This window comes from Anabas testudineus, chromosome 16 (assembly GCF_900324465.2).
Source record: "Anabas testudineus chromosome 16, fAnaTes1.2, whole genome shotgun sequence".
NCBI lineage: Eukaryota > Metazoa > Chordata > Actinopteri > Anabantiformes > Anabantidae > Anabas > Anabas testudineus.
The window spans coordinates 4,861,300-4,879,473 of record NC_046625.1 but is presented as its reverse complement, the minus strand read 5'-3'; the positions used below and the strand labels follow the sequence as shown (position 1 = coordinate 4,879,473).

Here is an 18,174-nt window from a genome sequence, read left to right as displayed (position 1 = left end):
GAACCAGCAGTGTGAGTCATATCAAGTGGCTATGATCTGAAGTCGCACTCTAATTAGTACATATTACTATTAATTAATCTTCTGCTACCTCAACTGCTGTGTGGGGCTGATTAAACTTTGAAAGATACCAACTTTGTTTTTTCCCCCAATCTCAGACTTATAGCTTCATATTAACTTTTGGTGAACTTTGGTATCTATTCTTTCACAACTGAAGAATTTGTATTTTGTCCCTCGTCGTTTAAAATCGAAGCCTGATAATAAATGACTGTCTGCTCACCCATCTCGGGATGGTGCCTTCCCTCAACAGGAACGCTGACTGTCCGCCGCAGTAGCTTGTTCCTGTGAGACTCTGAGCGCCTCTCGCGCATCAGCAAAGGGTGTACCTGCACAGAAACAACACACAATCAGTTCACAAACACTCCTGAAGTACTACATTATTATATTATATGCAGAATATGAACACACATGTGCAACTGTCTTTGTCCTTCTCTGTTGTATTTGACGCAAACCACAGGGTACAAGTTACATCATTCATCAAGTCTTAGCAAATCATTCAATAGAAGTAATGGCTTATCTGGTAAAACACAAAAACTGAAGCTAGAAACGCTCTAAGATATCATTTTCCACAGCAGTTCACTGAATGATACAGTGCATCTGATGTAGAAGTACTGAAAACTGAAAGAAAAAGAGAAGAAAACCAAAATGTGTATATATATATATCTATATCTATATCTATATATATATATATAGATATAAAATAAAATAAACCACATTTCACAGCTCCACCACACTTGGCCCCACAGTCCCTGAATTCATAAAAGTGGGACTTGAGGGAAAATAAATGGGAGAATGTGTCACACTAATCAGAAAAACTAGTGCTTTTGAAACATCCCAGTTACACTCAGAAAATTCAGAGCATACTGTAAAGTGCAGACCTATAAATCTTAACAGCAAAGCTAGTACTTTGCTGGTATAACGTCCCAGCACACATAAAACAACACACAAGGAAATAAAGAGTGAGTCCAAAAATTCATGATGAGTTTTTTTGGATAGGAGTTGCACTGAAAGTTGGTGGAGTATACAACATGTAATAAAGTTTGTTCAGTGTCCATCACAGCAACTTCTAAGTACAGTAGCTGTAGTTAGTAAATTGAAATTTGTTCCCTCTTTTCATTGCGGGATTTTATTGCACGTTGCTGTCCACTATCCGATGACCTTTACTGTCAACTACTGTAGCATTTACTCTACTGTCCACTTGACCTGAGATATTAGTCATGGAGCGATTTGCTTTAGAAGCATGTTTTTAGCACCTGAATGTTTATTTTTGTCACAGTCCATTTGCTCTAAACACATGTCGCTGACACACCTTTAGCATTTTCTCACTGTTGTGTATGGCCACTTTAGGGGAGTTGATTACGCTAATTATCAAAACACATGGATGTGCAGCTTCAAAAACACACAAGGTACAAGAGTAGCAGGAGTCTGAAACAAGCTATTTATGAGAAGTTTGTGCAGAAGTACTGTTTGCTTTTGAGTGGATCCCATTGAGACTAGCATCTAACAAAAAAATGCATATAAAAAATTCTAGTGTGAACACAAACAGCCAGTGTCAGAAGGTGGTACTAACTAGAGAGCAGTGCAGGATAGAACAGCCCGGGGGGCTTTGGGGCAAAGCCAACAACAGTGAAGGACACTGGCAGGTCACACTGAGCCATATGTCCCACAAGACAGCCGAGTGCCACTCACTTTAAAGGAGCTCTGTTAAGATGAAAGAACGCCAGAGCGTGTGTGCTTTTGTGTGCAGCAGTTGCCTGCATCTGTCAATGTGTAGACAAATGCTCAACTTGCTATGTGGATATGTGTCCATCAAAGAGAGGAAACATACAAATGTAATCCTGCCACTTCAAACTGCTAATATTCTCCACTATGATGCTACAGCTGTATAATAAACACACACACACACACGCATGTGAGCCGAAGATGCTTCACATCACAGCATCAGGATCCTGTTTATATAAGTCTCCAGCTTAATCAGGTACAAGCATCATAAATTATCAGCCTACGTGATTACGCTCTACTTTGCTGCTTTTGCAACTAAAGTGCACAAAACAACACTGTAATGCAGCTCTTTCTTGGGACCAACATATTGCTTGTCATGATGAAATTACAGTACAATGTCCTTGATGAAAAATATATTAAGCATCATCCATTCTTTATGAGTCCACTGTGAGAATGCACAGAGCACACACAGTATGTTATAATTTACTGAGTTGTTGGGGCAGTCGAGAGGCTTTGCCGTTTATAATGTTTTTTTTTTTGTTTGTGGTACTCTGTAAGTCCACCAGTGTTGATCCTGATTTAAATATATGCAATTACTGGATGTATTCCATAAAACTGTACCCAGAAGAACATTTCCAGTTATTTTGTTTTGTTCATAACAGGATCCATAGTTGAAACTAATTAATAAATTCCTATCAGTCGCAGTTATATATTTTTTAAAAAACAAAAAAGCATAACATGTTATTTTATGTCCAAGATGACATGGCAACAGTATGTGACGCATTAATTAAAAACTGTTCATATAAAAATATTAATATTACTGTGCGGCCCACTAATTAAAACATTGCTTTTTAATAGCTTAATACAACCAGGTCTATTAAAGTCATTGCTAATCAGAAACAGAAAATGTAACAGAAAATCTACAGGTTTTACGAAATGTATTTAATGATATTACCTCATACACTGTGACATTATTCAAACAGAAAAATAAAAACTAAAAAAGACACCCAGCCTCAGTGTCAATTCAAGCCTTCTTAATGCATCCCACTTCAATTTAAATCCAAGTTTTGTCAGTGCGTGCAGCTTTTCTTTAACCCTCTTTTAATTCTTTCTGGCAGATTAATGAAGGAAACAGCAGCAGAAAGTGTCCGTGCACTCTCTTTGACTAATTGAATAAGCTTTAGTGCCAATGAGTAATGGTAAACTTGAATTAACCTCACATTCTTCCATGCCCATCACTGATAAGGAGTGCAAATAAAGCCACAGTGGCACAGTGCAGCTTCATTGCCAGGAAGATGCTTTATAGTGTTTCTAACTTTAAGTAATAGGCAAAGTGGTTTTTATGACACCTGACCGAGTGGTGTGTCTGACTCCAAGAGAGCGTAACTAGGAGCAAAGCATGGAGGAGGCACAAACTCAAACCCCAGGTAATCTCTGTGAATGGTTTGAATGTAATTGAAGGAATCGTTGTGATTTTCAGCAGGATGAAAGTGATGTTTCTCTCTATCCAGATTTTCAGCTGTTGCCATGGAATCCAGAGGCGACAAATGGGCTGTGTTTACTTTTATCTACCCTACAAGTTGTGAGAAGGTCACAAAATACATTTAAGGCATAGGTTTGTGTCTTTTCCATACACATCAGCACGGTTGGCTCTCTTTTCAAACTGGAATCAAAATAAGAGGGTACAAACATATATTTCACACCATGAGCTGTGCACAAACAGCTAAAATTATCCTAAATCCATGAGTCTTAAAAAGTTAAATTCTTGACTAGCCATCTTGATGTCAACACTATCTAATTACAAGGAGCTAAATATGGTAATTTTCCTCAATCACATCTACTTAAGCAAGAACATGCCTACTCATTCGCTCCCCTACTGTCACCCTGCCCAGTGCAATTCATCACTGACAACTTGACTCATGGAAAACACGCAGAATACCTTTTCCACCCTTCACTGACACATCAGCCCAACAATAACCATCCTACTAGTGGGGGGTGGAAACACCTGGAGGCTATTTTTACTCTGCATACGGCAGGATTTGATTGGTCAGATGTCACAGGGTCTGCAGCTGCAGACATAACATCAGCTCCGAGGTTGCCATGAGTGGGCACAGGAAACTGGCAGGTCTGCACACGGCATCCACAGAGAAGCAGCATTAGGCCAGCGCTCTGACTTTTCGACACTCGGATGGTGGACTTCAACTGAAAGAACAAATTTAAAAGGACCAATTTGATTTAGAGCACAGTTTACCGCTGCTAAAATAAACTGCTGTTGAAGGGCCTGGTATGGTGCCATTTACTGTAGAAGCTGCAATGTTGATCAAATCTCACTGGACAGAAGTCTCACACTGACCATTGTTAAGGTCAGGTTATGCTGGCTCTATCTGAATTGAGTTGGTATTTCTACCTGTTCCAAATGATCATATTTAAAGATGATGGAAAAAGGTAGCAGAAATTTGTGAAATTGGGGAAAAGAAAATCTAAAGGTGATGTAAGTAGTTGTGGGAAGAATCAAGAAAGAGCTTGAGAAACTACTTTCACTCCAGGGTACTTCTGTGTTAAAGTGGAAAAAACTAACTCAGTACTGAAGCTCAAGCTTTGACAATTTTTAATCAAACGCTTTTACTGTGTAGACAAAAGGCCCCAAGGTTAAGAAAAAAGCCTAAAATCTTCTGCTGAATATGAATATCCTCAACAAATGTTGGGAAGAACTGTAAATCTTTGATGATACCTTGAAATAAACCAACAAAACCAATAAAAACATTCAGTTTTTACCTTTTACATTCTTTATTTCTTTTTACATTCTTGAATCATGTTTGGATGTTTTTTTTACTCTACAAAGCAATATTAATTAATCATAACTATTAAAATTAAAATTTCCTACAGCAGGCCTTCCTCAAAAACTGAGTGACTTTGCAAGAAGGGGATTAGTAAGTGAGGACACCAAGACACCTGTGACTCCCCCTAAAGGAGTTTCGAACTTCCATAGCCAAACTAATAAAAAATAAACTACAATTAAATATAAATTAAAAAAACACATACTTTAATTTGAGTAGAAGCTTGAGCCTGCTTCGTTAAGCCTTTATCAGTTAGTTTGATATTTGATGATGATCAAATCTTAACATGTGTCATATCTTGACAGGTTATCAAACAGTCACATCCATCAAGGAATCAATCACGTGTAAGAATGTCTGCAGTTGGACATTTCATTTCAGGGCCATGTTTGGCCTCTGTTGACAGCAAATTATTTCATCCAATTTGAATTGGAAATTGTATGCCTGATGGACTTAAACATCCGTGACAACTGATGTAATGGGCATGGGTAAAAGCAAACCATTTTTGATGACAATTGTCATAATCAGACAGTTATAAATGAACATGTTGTCGGATTTCAGTTCAGAAAACAACACCTCTGCCGCATCATGAGGCAGACAATAGTCTTGGCTTTGAGTAAAAGGGTTGGATACAGGGATGGTGGTGTTGGAGGACAGAGGCAGTGAGGAAGACTTTGAGGAGGAGGAAGGGAGAAGGAGGGAACAGGGTGCCATTGATCTGAAAAGGGGAGGAGGAGAGTGTTTTTGTTCAGCTTGGCAGGTTGAGTTGAGCAATGCTGCAGGCTGGCTAGCCCATATGTCACTACTGCTTCCTCAGGCCCAGCTGTGAGGAGCAGGGGAATATGGTGGGATGCTGTGTATGAGTGAGTGAGTGTGTGTGTGTGTGTGTGTGTGTGTGTGTGTGTGTGTGTGTGTGTGTGTGTGTGTGTGTGTGTGTGTGTGTGTGTGTGTGTTTGAGAAAGTACTTTTGTGAAAAAGCAAGAAGAGTATGAGAATTGAGGCAGCAACTATGCCTGTGTGCAATACTGCAAGAAACAGAGTGTGTAATATGCGACCACTGTGCAATCCATAATTTCTTAACAGGGCAGTAATCAAACACTGCTGGCTGTCTAACTCTGGCTTAAACAACGACACACACAAGCAGATGAACCTGCATTAGAGCACACCAACAGGCATTAACTAAATGTTGGCCGTGTACCTTCACAAATGTAGAAATAAAATCAACCTAACACACACACACACACACAGTAGGTAGCTGAGCTGGCCAAAAGCATGATTTGTCCTTCAGACCATCAGTAACGTCATTTCACAGACAGATGATCCTCCTCCTCCTCCTGACCTACGGCACTGGCTACACTGTTCATAAAACAAAGTGATTCACAATTACACAACACACGAACACACAAAACCAAACGTGCCAAAAGCACTGACATTTCTTCATTTTTTACTATTTGCACTTTCATGATTATAATCCTAACTTCTGTATGGTACATCTTTTTGAAGAAATCTTTTTTCAAATGGATATTTCATTTTAAAAGAGAACAATTTCCCCTGTTAGCTGAATGGTTACAGTGTCTGCTTCTCTGTTAATACACTCTGCCATCCTCTTCCTGCAGGGGAAGTGAGTGAGTATGGATGTTCAAGATGCAAACAATTTTAGCTCTGGTGTTGCTAGCTGTAGTGAAAATGGCCTCTAAGCACTAATGAGCAAGAGATGACACAAGTGTCAAAGCAAAACAGTCATATGGATTGAAAGGATGAACACGTGTGTGCTGAACGTGTGTGGCTAAGGCAGCGACTACAAAAGATAACACCATATATCTCATCACTCCTTACGAAGTCAGATCAAAACCAGTTAATTTAATGGAGTTTATTCTCAAAGATGCTGTGTGTTCTGTAGAGCGTACAGTAGCTTGGGATTGGCATGTTGTATCCAATAGCTATCTTTGTTTGTGTGCATGAAGAATAAAAGCAGAATAAGTTAAGAACACCATAGTTGATATATGTTACATATTTTACATTGAAGTTGCATAAATCCAAAATAATTAAACATGGTATTGTTTGTTTCAGTCGTTTGTTTCATAGTTTGTTTACGTGCAAATATTAAGCAGACAAAAATGTACAGTAACACTGAAAACTGTGAAAAAATTGGCATTTAGGCTTTTCCACTGCTGTGCTAATCATAAGCTGCTGCAAATAAAAAACTATATAATAAATATTTGAAAGGCAAATGTTAGTTGAGTTACTTCATTTTGTGTAGACGCTAAGTGCACAAGAAAAGTTCAAACCACCCATGAGTCTTAACATCGCACAGACCGACGTGGCCAAGTACAATTCTTCTTAATAAAAATGATAAATGGCAGAGGATTGCTTTTAAGGTCATTGCGATCTGGCAGCTGCTCCTGGTAAGTTGGCAGGAGACAAATTAGGCCTACTTTTCCTCTTTCTCTGGGTTCCTCTAAGGTATTGGACAAAAAAAGCTGTATACTATCCGCAGGGATAGGCAAATTAATCAAAACACTGAGATAAAAGCCTTTTAAACCCTTGTATGTACATGATGACCTTTTGAAAAATGTTTTATTTCTGTGTGAGTGACAATTTGTATTTAAATACCGAATAACAGTTATTCAAACACTTTTTGTTAGCGTCACCTATGGGGTACAGGTAAGTCATCTTACTAAAACAATCAGCCTCTCTCTCCTCTTTGCGAGTCACTGCACACCTACATTTATTACATGATTAATCCCTCCAACTCCCACACTACAGCCACCTGAATGTGTTCTGCAGGGTCACAAGCAAACATACTATCAACCTCTGAGCATCTGTTCATGCACTGTGACAACAGCAGCTACAGGCTAAAGCTGCACAGGTGCTGTGGACTGTTTTCAGTCTGGCTCACGCCCTAATGCTTTAAAATGTTCAGCAACACTGTGCAAAGAAGGTTACACTTGAACTGAAGCGTTTGGTAACGGAACGGTCCATTCAGTGTGTATAACCACCACACTACGTATGCTTATCTGTGTGTTGATATGTCCCAGTGCATCCAACACTTGCAGGCTCAACAGGGCTCGTGTCCCCCCCATCGTTTTTTTTTTCTTACTGGAACAGTTGGAGAAGCGCAGCCTGGACACATGACTTGGGGGACAGGGCACTGGTGCGTGGCAGTGGTATATGAAACTCTGTCACCTCAGATTAATGTGAGATGAGAGAAGAAGGGGGGGTGGTTGGGGGGGTGCGGACAGCCATCGCTGCCAGACCTCTCACTCCCCCTACAGAATAGAAAGTGGCACAGCAGTCTGCAAAAAGATGAAGCACTGAGGAAAATGAGAGTGAATACTCACAGATGAAGAAATCAAAGTTTTAAATGAATTCAATTTTAGTTATTTCATTAGAGTTCCAAAATCATTATTAAGGCTGCAATTAACCATTTCATTGTTCATTCATAGGCTAATTATTCCACTAAGTACTTGTTTAGTCAATACATTGTAAAGAACTGTGAAAAATGCTGAGCAAAATTCCCCAGTGCCCAAAGTTGCATCTTGAAATTACCTGTTAACAGTCCAAAAGCCAAATATACTGCATTTATAATAATAAAACAAAGAAAAAGCAGCAAATCTTTACACTGGAGAAACTGGAGGCAGCAAATGTTTGGCATGCATTCTTAGAGAAGGTCAGATGATGAATCCATTTTTAAAATAGCTGCATCAGATATTCCATTAACCCACTAGTTTTCAGCTCCAGTCAGTCAAAGGATTTAATGCAACCGTTATTATTTTTATTAATGCATTTCTTTTATTATTATAAACCTGAAGTTATCTTCTGTTATCCTGTTTTTTGCAAGAAAAAGTAATCTGAATGTGTCTGTCACATTTAGATGATTCCTTTCCTTCTTTCTCCTGCTACCACAACAGAAGCCTGACTGCTCCACCACTCACAGCAAATAGACTTCTGAACACCAAATGTTAATATGCAATGACACACGAACAGAACGTATCATGTTGTACTAAGCATGGCCAAGAAATTGTTATGACTGTATTACAGAAGTGTTGATTAAACTATGGTAATTTTTGAGGTATTGGACTGCATCCGTTTGCAACACAAAAATATTTTTCTTCTCTTCCAAATACATGATCGCAGATCACTAAGCAACATTTTCTGTTGCTTCAGGCCGCATGCTCAGTTATTTTTTTTAAGCTCCATTTTTCTTGCTTCGACTGAATAAGAAAGAAATTTCTATAAATCACGCACATGAGCTCAAGGGAGATAGCGTAGTCACATTCACTTGTGTGAGCACTGAATGAAAATGACAAAAAAAAAAAAAAAAGCCAGAGAGGGCACCTGTAATTATAGGTGACATGTTTTGCCTTGTCATTTTTGGTTTCACAGGCGTTTTTGAAACTTTCATGGGTATTTTGCCCTGGATGCACGGCGTCAAAACGTGCCACTCAGACAACACATTTTGTCAGCACATCTATTATCCTTGGCCATTAAAACGAGTCAAGGGTGACATGTCAGTGAGGGTGTAATCCCATTCTATCCCATGAAGTGTCTGCACTCCATCACTAGGGAACAATTCAATGAACCCAACACACCGGGTGTCAAGACTTACATAGGCACATAATTAATACAAATTTACATAGTGACACATTTTAGACAGAATAGAGGAGATTTGTTCCATGAAGCAGCACCTCAGTTCTCTGGGTGGATGTCTCTCCTGTGGCTTTCTGATGGCCGTCATTCATAAACAAGTGAATGGAGCTGTGTGGATCATAGAGACAGGTGGCCTGTGGGAGAGCCAAGGACTCCTGCCAGTCACCCCAGAGAGAGTGAATGAGGTGAAAGGGCAGAAAGGAGGGAGAAACTATAAAGCGGAGATGGGAGGGAGGCAAAAAAGATGGAGAGGAAAGGAGGAGAGCGAAAATTAATGGGAGAGACTGAATATGTTAAAAGCAAAGAGAAGAGGGATGTAACAACAGGCAGATGAAGAGAGATGAGGAGTGAGATAGGAGAGCAGGAGAGAAGGTCCGAGCGACAGATCGATGGAGGGAATTAAAACAAGAACTGAGCCCGGAGGATGCAGCAATACGAGAGAGAGAGAGTGGGGATTTGACAGGTTGAGGCTGAGCACAGATGTCAATCGCATAAACAAACACAGAATCGGAAAGGTGAAAGGTGTGTACTTAAGATGGACTGATATCAAAATACACAGGAAGCAGCAACACGGGTGAGGAAAAAGAGCAAGGTCCTGCTCTGATCCTCTGCTATGAAAACGTAAAGTGTGATTGCTTTTTTTTTTTTTATTGCGGAGGCACTGAAGCCATCTAAAACGAATGGAAATAAATTGAAGGGTGAGTGTGTGCATGTGTGGAAAAGAGAGAGAAGGGAGAGGCACTCGCTCTGCATGAGGTAAGAGACAGCCATGAATGTTTAATGCCTCTTGTCGCCGAGGTGACGGTTATCAGCACGTCAGTCCTGCCTGAGATCCATTCACAGCTGCTGCGTTATTGGAACAATTAGACAAGGATAGGGCTCCGATTAATTGAACTGGGCTCTCCATTCAGTCCTTCCAGAGCAGTACAGGACTCTTCTCAGGATCACAGCGCACTCTATTCCTCTGAGTGATGACAAGTTGAAATGCTATTGGCAACCATGTGCGCACAAAACAGTTGAATCGCTAACCGTATGCTTTGATTGGCCACATAAAGATTCATTACTTTACTGACGTGCTAACATAGCTAAACAAACAGTTTACCTCAATGCAGGGCTTAAATCACAAACCATACACTAATACGTGTTGTATACTGTACACGGAGTACATGAATTATAACAGTGAAGCAGGTAACAGTAAAATAAAATAGTGAAATATAAAAAAAGAAGAAGAAAACTAATTGCCTCATCATTTTGCCACTATATAGAACTGATAAGTCAGACTTTAGTCTATTAAAGCAAATTAAAACTATTTCATCATATATAACGTAGCTGACATCTTTTAGCGCCTACCTGCTCCATTAAAGGTGGTGTTATACGTGCTCTTATAAATCTGCTTCCATGGCTTAAATTTGTATGTAAAAATGATTCTCTTGTAAAGCAGAGGTGGAAAAGTTGAAGAACAGTACCCTCTCCTGGCCTGAAGAGCAAGATGAGATTTTATTCACGGCCAGCAGCAGATTTAAAGAGGCACTGTCTGTGAAACAGGAAGCTGCATTATAAACGCAGGTCCACTGCTACAGTACGTTCATTTAAGTAAGCTCAGCTGGGGGGAAACAGAGATTTAAAAATTAATAATTAAGGAAGAGTTGTCTCTTCTTCTTCAGCAACAGCAGAAGACTGAAGATTCACTTTAAATCTCAACAGCTGTGAATGTGTTGAACAGCTGAGAAACAACACTGCTCCAGCCATTAAAACATTTTCAACTACATATACGTCAGGCTTAAACTTGCGCTTTAATGTTTAAATAATTCTCTGTGCTTACAATGACATTATATGGGTTATAAACCATTTATTAAAGGGTTAAATCAAATAGAAGAACCGTCAGTAAAGTGTTACTGAGAACAATCCAATAAAGCACAATGAGAAGAAGCAACACTACTGTCGTCTTTCATTGCTTTTCCAAATTCACGCTCTGGTTCAGGTTGTTGACGTAAAATCGAATAATGTAGAAAACTATTAAATACGGAATTGAATCATACGGGTTGCAAGTTCCAAAATAATCCAACAACCACAGTTTAAAAATAAAAATTATTGTGTCCTTGTGCAGCTATGAGCCAACTATTCAGAGAATTGAAAGTTTCCAACCACGGACAGCATCTGCCCTTGAAACCAAACCCCCAGAAGCGAACCTGAGGCAAAAATGATCCAAGGAAGCTCGAGTGTCTTGAATATATATATTCAGTCCCTCTGACTTTCTTTTAAATAGACATTAGCTGAAAAGTACTTTCAGTAGCACAAAGACCGTGTGAAACATGTCTTGTAACAGGCTCAGAAGACAATTAACACACGTCTTACCCAGGACGATGTGAGCACATAACCTGAGAAATGCTACTGGTGTGTTCACGCAGCAGAAACCCTCAACTCCTTCAAACTAGAGTGTTTGTAATCTAAATACAGTATATATTTAGAATCAATTAAAAACACTTTTCCACATTATTTAGATTTAACCTCCAAGAATTATGTTTAGAGCTGCAACAAGTAGCGACTGACACTTTTCCACATTTCATTAAAATAATCACTAACTTTTTTGATAAATATAATAATATATACTGTATTTCAGTATTTTCTCTAGAAATATTATCTATTTGAAAAATAAGAATCTGCATTTTCTTGTCAAACATGACATTAATTGGTTTGGACCAAATGATTAATGAAATGCTGTAATTACAAATGTGAACCTTTGTGGTGATGCAGGTCAAAGAGTTTTGGCTGTAAAACATAACAAAAAGTAAAACCTACTGTAAAGAGATAAACCCTCTGGGTGGTGCAGTTTGGAAGCTATGCTCTAACAAGCTACAGCATGTGTATATGAAGCTGTATGTGTGTGAGGGCACGCACTGGAACCCTGAACTTCTCTAGAATTTACCTGGAGAAGCTATGTGAGGACACACATGTGGGTTTTGTGATCATCTAATACTCAGGTCACATTTTTTGGCAGTGTCTTCTTATTGTGTGGGGAACAATACCTCCTCCTGGTCCAACATGTAGAGCTGATTTCCGGAGCTCACGCGGAGACGGGCGTTCCAGCAGTCCTGGGGTGGACGATCGTGTGAGGGTCGGTCGTAGATGGGGCGCTCGTGCGAGGGACGGTAGAAGGAGGGACGATCGAAGGAAGGGCGGTCGAAGGAGGGGCGGTCGTAGGTGGGACGTTCGTGTGTGGGACGGTCGTAAGAGGGAGCGTGGAAGGAGTGGACGTGGGAGCGATGATGGTGATGATGATAGGAGGGGGGGACGGCACACCTTGCATCTGGATGGGAGAGAAGAAGGAGAGACGGGTGGGGGGGAAAGGGAGGCAGGAAAGAGAAGGTCAGTTAGGATTATTGGTGGGAGGGGTGGGATGCTGTGATACATGTCTGTTCTCATAAGATCAACGTAAACGTGAGTGTGTTACTGTAAGTCTGCTGTGGTTTAGTTAACCACCTTCCACCTGCAGCTTCATAGATATGAAAATTATATCAATCTTTTCTATTATTTTAATCTAACTCTGTGCGAAAATATAGCACAGAATATATTTTCCTTCATTCATATTCTGTTAAAAAGTAGAATCACAATAAAAGAATGAATACTAAGTTTACTAATATTTGTTTACTGCACAGACACAAAGCTTAATGCTGACAGCATATAATATCTTTATGGTCAGAATATAGTGAGCTGAAAAGTAGATTAAACTAAAGCTGGTGATGACTCAAGAATAAGAGCTGGACCTACTGTATAGCAATATTCTAGCTCGACTCAAAGCTTTTTTACTTTTATTTCACACACACCTACAATGCTTGAAACTCCCCCATCAGGTTCACGTTTCATGACGTTAAATCATTTTTTGTCTAAGTTTGACTAACTTCATTAACATGTGTCACACATTGGGGAAAACTTTGCTCCTGAGAGAACTGTTGCTTGCAAACTGGTGCTACCATGAGCGAAAGGTTTTCTGGACACAGTCCAACATTAAGGGTGCAGCTCCCATCCCACTAAAGCCCCACTCTTTATAAAGTAGAAGACACTGAATAGTCACTCTGCAAAAATGCCCTTTGGATTTGAAAGTTGCCATCTTTGATCATTTTAGTCGCAGCTAAAAATGATATTTGTCCAAATGAAGAAGTCTGAGATTGAGCTCACTCCCCCCCCCCCCCCAAATCTAATTATCTGTTCCTTGGCCTGGGGCTGTCCTGTCCACCACATGAGACAGAAATGTGTTCTGATGTTGCTGAGATATCCTGCTCACAGAAACACTAAAACATAATCTCCTTGGTGGGGGTACAAATTATCTCTGACACTATTCCTGATTCCAAGATTCATTTAAGATGTGGGGAAAAAATGATGATGATATCTGAGGGCTCTGTGCCTCGGATAATTAAAGAAATTGATCACACAGTATTGGAGACATTAATATGGATTTTTTCCAGGTAGATGTTTGACTTTAAGTGAAAAATGTGTGTGTAAGGACCTTTGCTAAATGAGGCACTTTGTCTTTCCTTTCTTCGCTGCTCTCTACATTTTTCTGGCATCATCACCCTGGTTGAACTTCATTGTAACTTCATAACGAACTTTTTGTATGGGTTTTTTTTGCCTCTCTTTCTCTGTGCCCTGCTTACCCCCACTCACACTTAATGGGTCTTTAAGACTCATCCTTTTTTTTTTTTTATGAAGTAAAAGGCAACTGCGTATGAGTATTACATCATTTTCAGCTACAAATACAAAAACAAACTTCTTGAGGCAGTTTTCTCACTTTATTCCGCCTGATGCTGGAATTGAAAGACTCTGCTCTTTAATAAATAGGCCAGTGATTTGTGGTTGAGAACTCACAATGCACAGTCTTTAAATATTGCCAACAGGCTGATTCAGTTGTTTAAAGCTTTTCTTCATACTCCAATGTCCTGGTCCAGACCAGAGCATCCACGACCTCATTCCCACTGCCAACAACTGATGTTATGATACCACTATATTGGCAGTTTACACTCAGATTTGTCTTGCATCTCAATTTTTTATTGTTAATATTTAAAACAATATGCTAAATGTGATTCTCAAACTTAATCCTGATATAAACACGCCAAGAAAGATTGCTACAGTGTGACTCAGATAAAATAACATTCTCCCAGTGGCTCACACCTCCTGCACCAAGGGAAGGACAAATTCACACTTACAACATGTACAGGCTGTACAACAAGGACAGAACGCATACAGTACATACACACAGAGGAAACAGCTGTGTATTTAATGCAGCCAACATAACAGAAGAAGGAAACACTCATCAAAGGCACCACTGACCCTTCACTTATTGTATTTTCTTAAACACAACCATTTCATGAAAGACATAGACCACGGAGGTGACTGACTGAGGCTCAAACCACAGTGCAATGCCACAGCATGTCATAACGCATTATTTTGCTGCATCATCTTCTCTCCGATCACTCTCTTCTGTTCATGCAAGACTGTTGACGACTACAATGCTTCTCCGTCCCCAGTTAGAGCCGACAAGCATAACAGGCAGTCACGTAACTGTGGAGGAAATGACAGTTGAGCTGATCTTTTAGGTTCCTGTTTGAAATATCTACCCACTGGTCACTTTTACACCTGTAAAACCTAATGTAATCCAGTATATGTTGACATGATCATATAGCCTTTGTCTCAATGAGGGGAGAAAAGATCTGGGTGCTTTGTGATTTTGGGTGATCACGGTCAACTCTCCATTATCACTTTGTTTAGTTTAACAAAGCTGTACACATGTGCACATAATAATAAACTTAAAAAACAAAGACAAAATAATATAAAGTAATATGAATCATTTGGGTAAACTCAATGTCATTAAAGGGTCATAATAGTTTCCACTGAGCCTTTGTGTCTGCACAGTTTTGAAAAAGGAAAGTGATGGATGAGGAAAAGATTGAAGAAGGGTGTGCAAGTGGGAAACACATTTTCAGGATTTGTTGGCAGCTTATTTGATTGTTATACTAAAGAACACTTAACCCTCAGTGCTTTCTAAAACTTCTTATAAAGAACAATTAACCTGTCAATTATTTTTCCTTCATTAGTTGATTAATTGTTTGGTCTCAAAGACAAAATATTTTTATGACTAATACCATCCTCTCTACCTCACATTTACCACTTTATATACATGTAAGTTTCACCTTCTCTATATGAATAAATCAATTATGATTATAATTATCAGATCTATCTCGTCAAAATTTGATATGTTTCTTGAATATAAAAAAGGTCATTTCCATCAAACAAAAGTAGAATTTAATACACAGTTGTTTGCACCTCATACATTTTGTGAATCAAAATGCTGACTACACCACATACTGTGTCCTGACCTACTTATACCACTACTACTCTCTTTAAGAGGTGTTTTTATTCTGGATGGATGTGTTGACTTAAAATCAGACAATAAAAGCAGATGTGACAGATGCTGAGTTTGTGCACCGGGAACCTTTGGTAATTATCACAAGGTTTCAGAGAACTCCAGTCTTGTGTGGCATGCTCTCCATCTCTCCAAATAGCACCTAAGTCCTTGAATCCAAACTTTGCATCTGTGCAGAGCAAAGTCATGATGCTGAGATATTCACTGGGGGATAGCAACATGAGTCATCCACAGCCCAATCTTTGCTACTCTACTGTAGGCCTACCTCTCCACCCCCGAGGCTGCCTATTAAGGGTCTGTGAAGCACAGTGGACAGAATTTCAATGAGTAGATTCATTCTCCTGTCTGTCCGTTCGTACGTACAGGCTGCTCAGGCACAGCTCTATGTTGCATGAACATATTGTAATGATTTGGCAAAGCAGAAATGCTGAGATGCTGCTTTTCTCTGCTCATCTTCCTCTACCACACTCCGTCTTTCATTTGCTCTCTACGGTCTGCTCTCTGTATTTTCCTTGCTCTGCCTTTGTTCCTCTCTCTCCGTTCCCTCTCTGTGGGCGCTTTTCCCTTTTCTGCCATCCTTAGCAGTTTATAAAGAAGAGTGCCATGCACCAATCGGATGACTGGTCAGCCTTAGTCAACTTTGTCATTACTGGATCCCGACAAGCCTAATGTTGATTTATACACATCGCTGAGCTCCAAAACAGCTCTAAAAATAAAGCTTGCAGTATCCCTGTGCCGCCCAGGGCAGATAATGTACTCCTGCAAGCATGGCGAGCCAAAGCATCTTACTTTCTAGGCAAGAAGGTACCACACAGTGCACAATTCATTACTGTGACCTCAGATGAACCGATATCACATTTTATTCACTGGAAAATACACCAAAAGTAAGACAGTGAATTTGACAGGAATGCATACATAGATGGTAGTGACAAGAGATGCAGCGCTGCACTTTAACAAGCTGTGAGTCAGAGTTGTGCATATGTGCAGTACAGTAGACTGCTGTCAGTGCTGAGTCAAGGGGCATGTCAAGTGTCACCAGTGGGGGTCACAGAGGCCTAGAAGTACAAGGCTTCTCGCTGATAAAGCACATTGCTCATGCCTTCAACTTCTGCTATATGTTGTGAAGGAGAACTTTGGCCACATGCAGATTGACATGAGCATGCAGCATGACAATAAATAAATAATATATTCAGAAACGAGGCATGCCTTCATTAACAACACACAATTACCTAAATATATCTGTGGGGGGGTGGGGGGGTGGGGGGTGGATAGGTTTGTTGATCAATACCAATTACTCAACGAGTACATCACAGGGTGGTGAGACCTCTGGCTTTCAAAACTCAACATGCAGCCTGTGCATTTTAAAGCTCAAAGATTAAATACTAATTTAGTAATTTTGCAGCTAAGAATATGATAGGAGCGGTGCTATTACAGCATTTTGTATCTTACAGTACCTTAGTTACTGTTGTATACCTGTGTTATTCTCTATTGTTATATATTAATTTATATGTGCCAATTATAGGCTATCATCTCTTAGGGATAAGGGTAGAGTCTGATATTAAGTAGGAGAGTGGTGCAGTTATTCTGTTGCTGATTACGCAAGTAACATCAAATTATGATGTTAGTTTGCATTTTTAAAATTAAGCTGAGTAACGTGGACTTGCTCGACCAGCTTTTAAGATTTCTGCTCATTTTTGACAGGATGCACTTCATTTGTGCTTTGACACAACAGCGTACCAGAACACACTAGCTAACAAATGTGGTTCCATTTTTATGTTATTTTTAGTTTTTTTTTTTTTTTTAAGCATCTGTTTTTAAGCTCTTATTTTGGCTCTGTTTTTCCTCCTTGTAGCTTGAGATGTGGTACTGCCGTGTAATACTCAGTGGAGTATTGCACAAATTGTGCATGTCCCAAACAGCAGAACATTGTTCTTCCAGCTATAAATTGACATAAGAGTGGGATGATCCCATGCAGAAACAGAATGATACTGCAAATCTTCATCTTACACAGGCCTGAGGGCAGATATGTCTTCATGTCTTTTTAAACTGTGCCACAAGAAGGAACTCATTTATGACTGAGAGCAACAACGCACTTAACAGGCAGTCGCTTCACTGACACTACAATACAGTTCTGTTGTGTGTATATTGCGGTTATTTCTTCCTGAAAACAAAAGGGGAATTTTCTGAGCTACTTAATATTTGCAAATATGAAAAGGATTTTATTTTACAGAAACTATGGAGTGTCACTTCATCTGTCTCTGAATTTTCTTTACCTTGAATGAGGTGGTTGACGATTGCATTAAAGACCAATTATGCACATTTATAAAGATATTTTTAAATCTACCACTTACACTGGCAATTGTATGGCTTTAGCAGTGGATCAAGTGATTGTGGTTAATAGGAGAAACACCTTAGTAATATGCAGATTTATAAGCTGATTGTGCAGATTTACTAACTTAATAGTAGCAATGAACCAAACCTAACTTCTGCTGA

At 39.5% G+C, this 18,174-nt stretch overlaps 1 protein-coding gene across 6 annotated transcripts in view; it reads right to left on the bottom strand.

Annotated features, from left to right (window-relative positions):
- The window catches only part of syngap1b (synaptic Ras GTPase activating protein 1b), a 108,997-nt gene that overhangs the window by 68,725 nt on the left and 22,098 nt on the right, over window positions 1-18,174 (bottom strand). For all 6 annotated transcript variants that reach the window (XM_026372704.1, XM_026372706.1, XM_026372708.1 and 3 more), the window contains exons 2-3: window positions 12,290-12,570; window positions 278-383 (exon numbers count right to left, since the gene is read on the bottom strand). In XM_026372704.1, coding sequence (XP_026228489.1) covers window positions 278-383; window positions 12,290-12,570 — 387 coding nt within the window. The remainder of the gene's footprint in view (window positions 1-277; window positions 384-12,289; window positions 12,571-18,174) is intronic.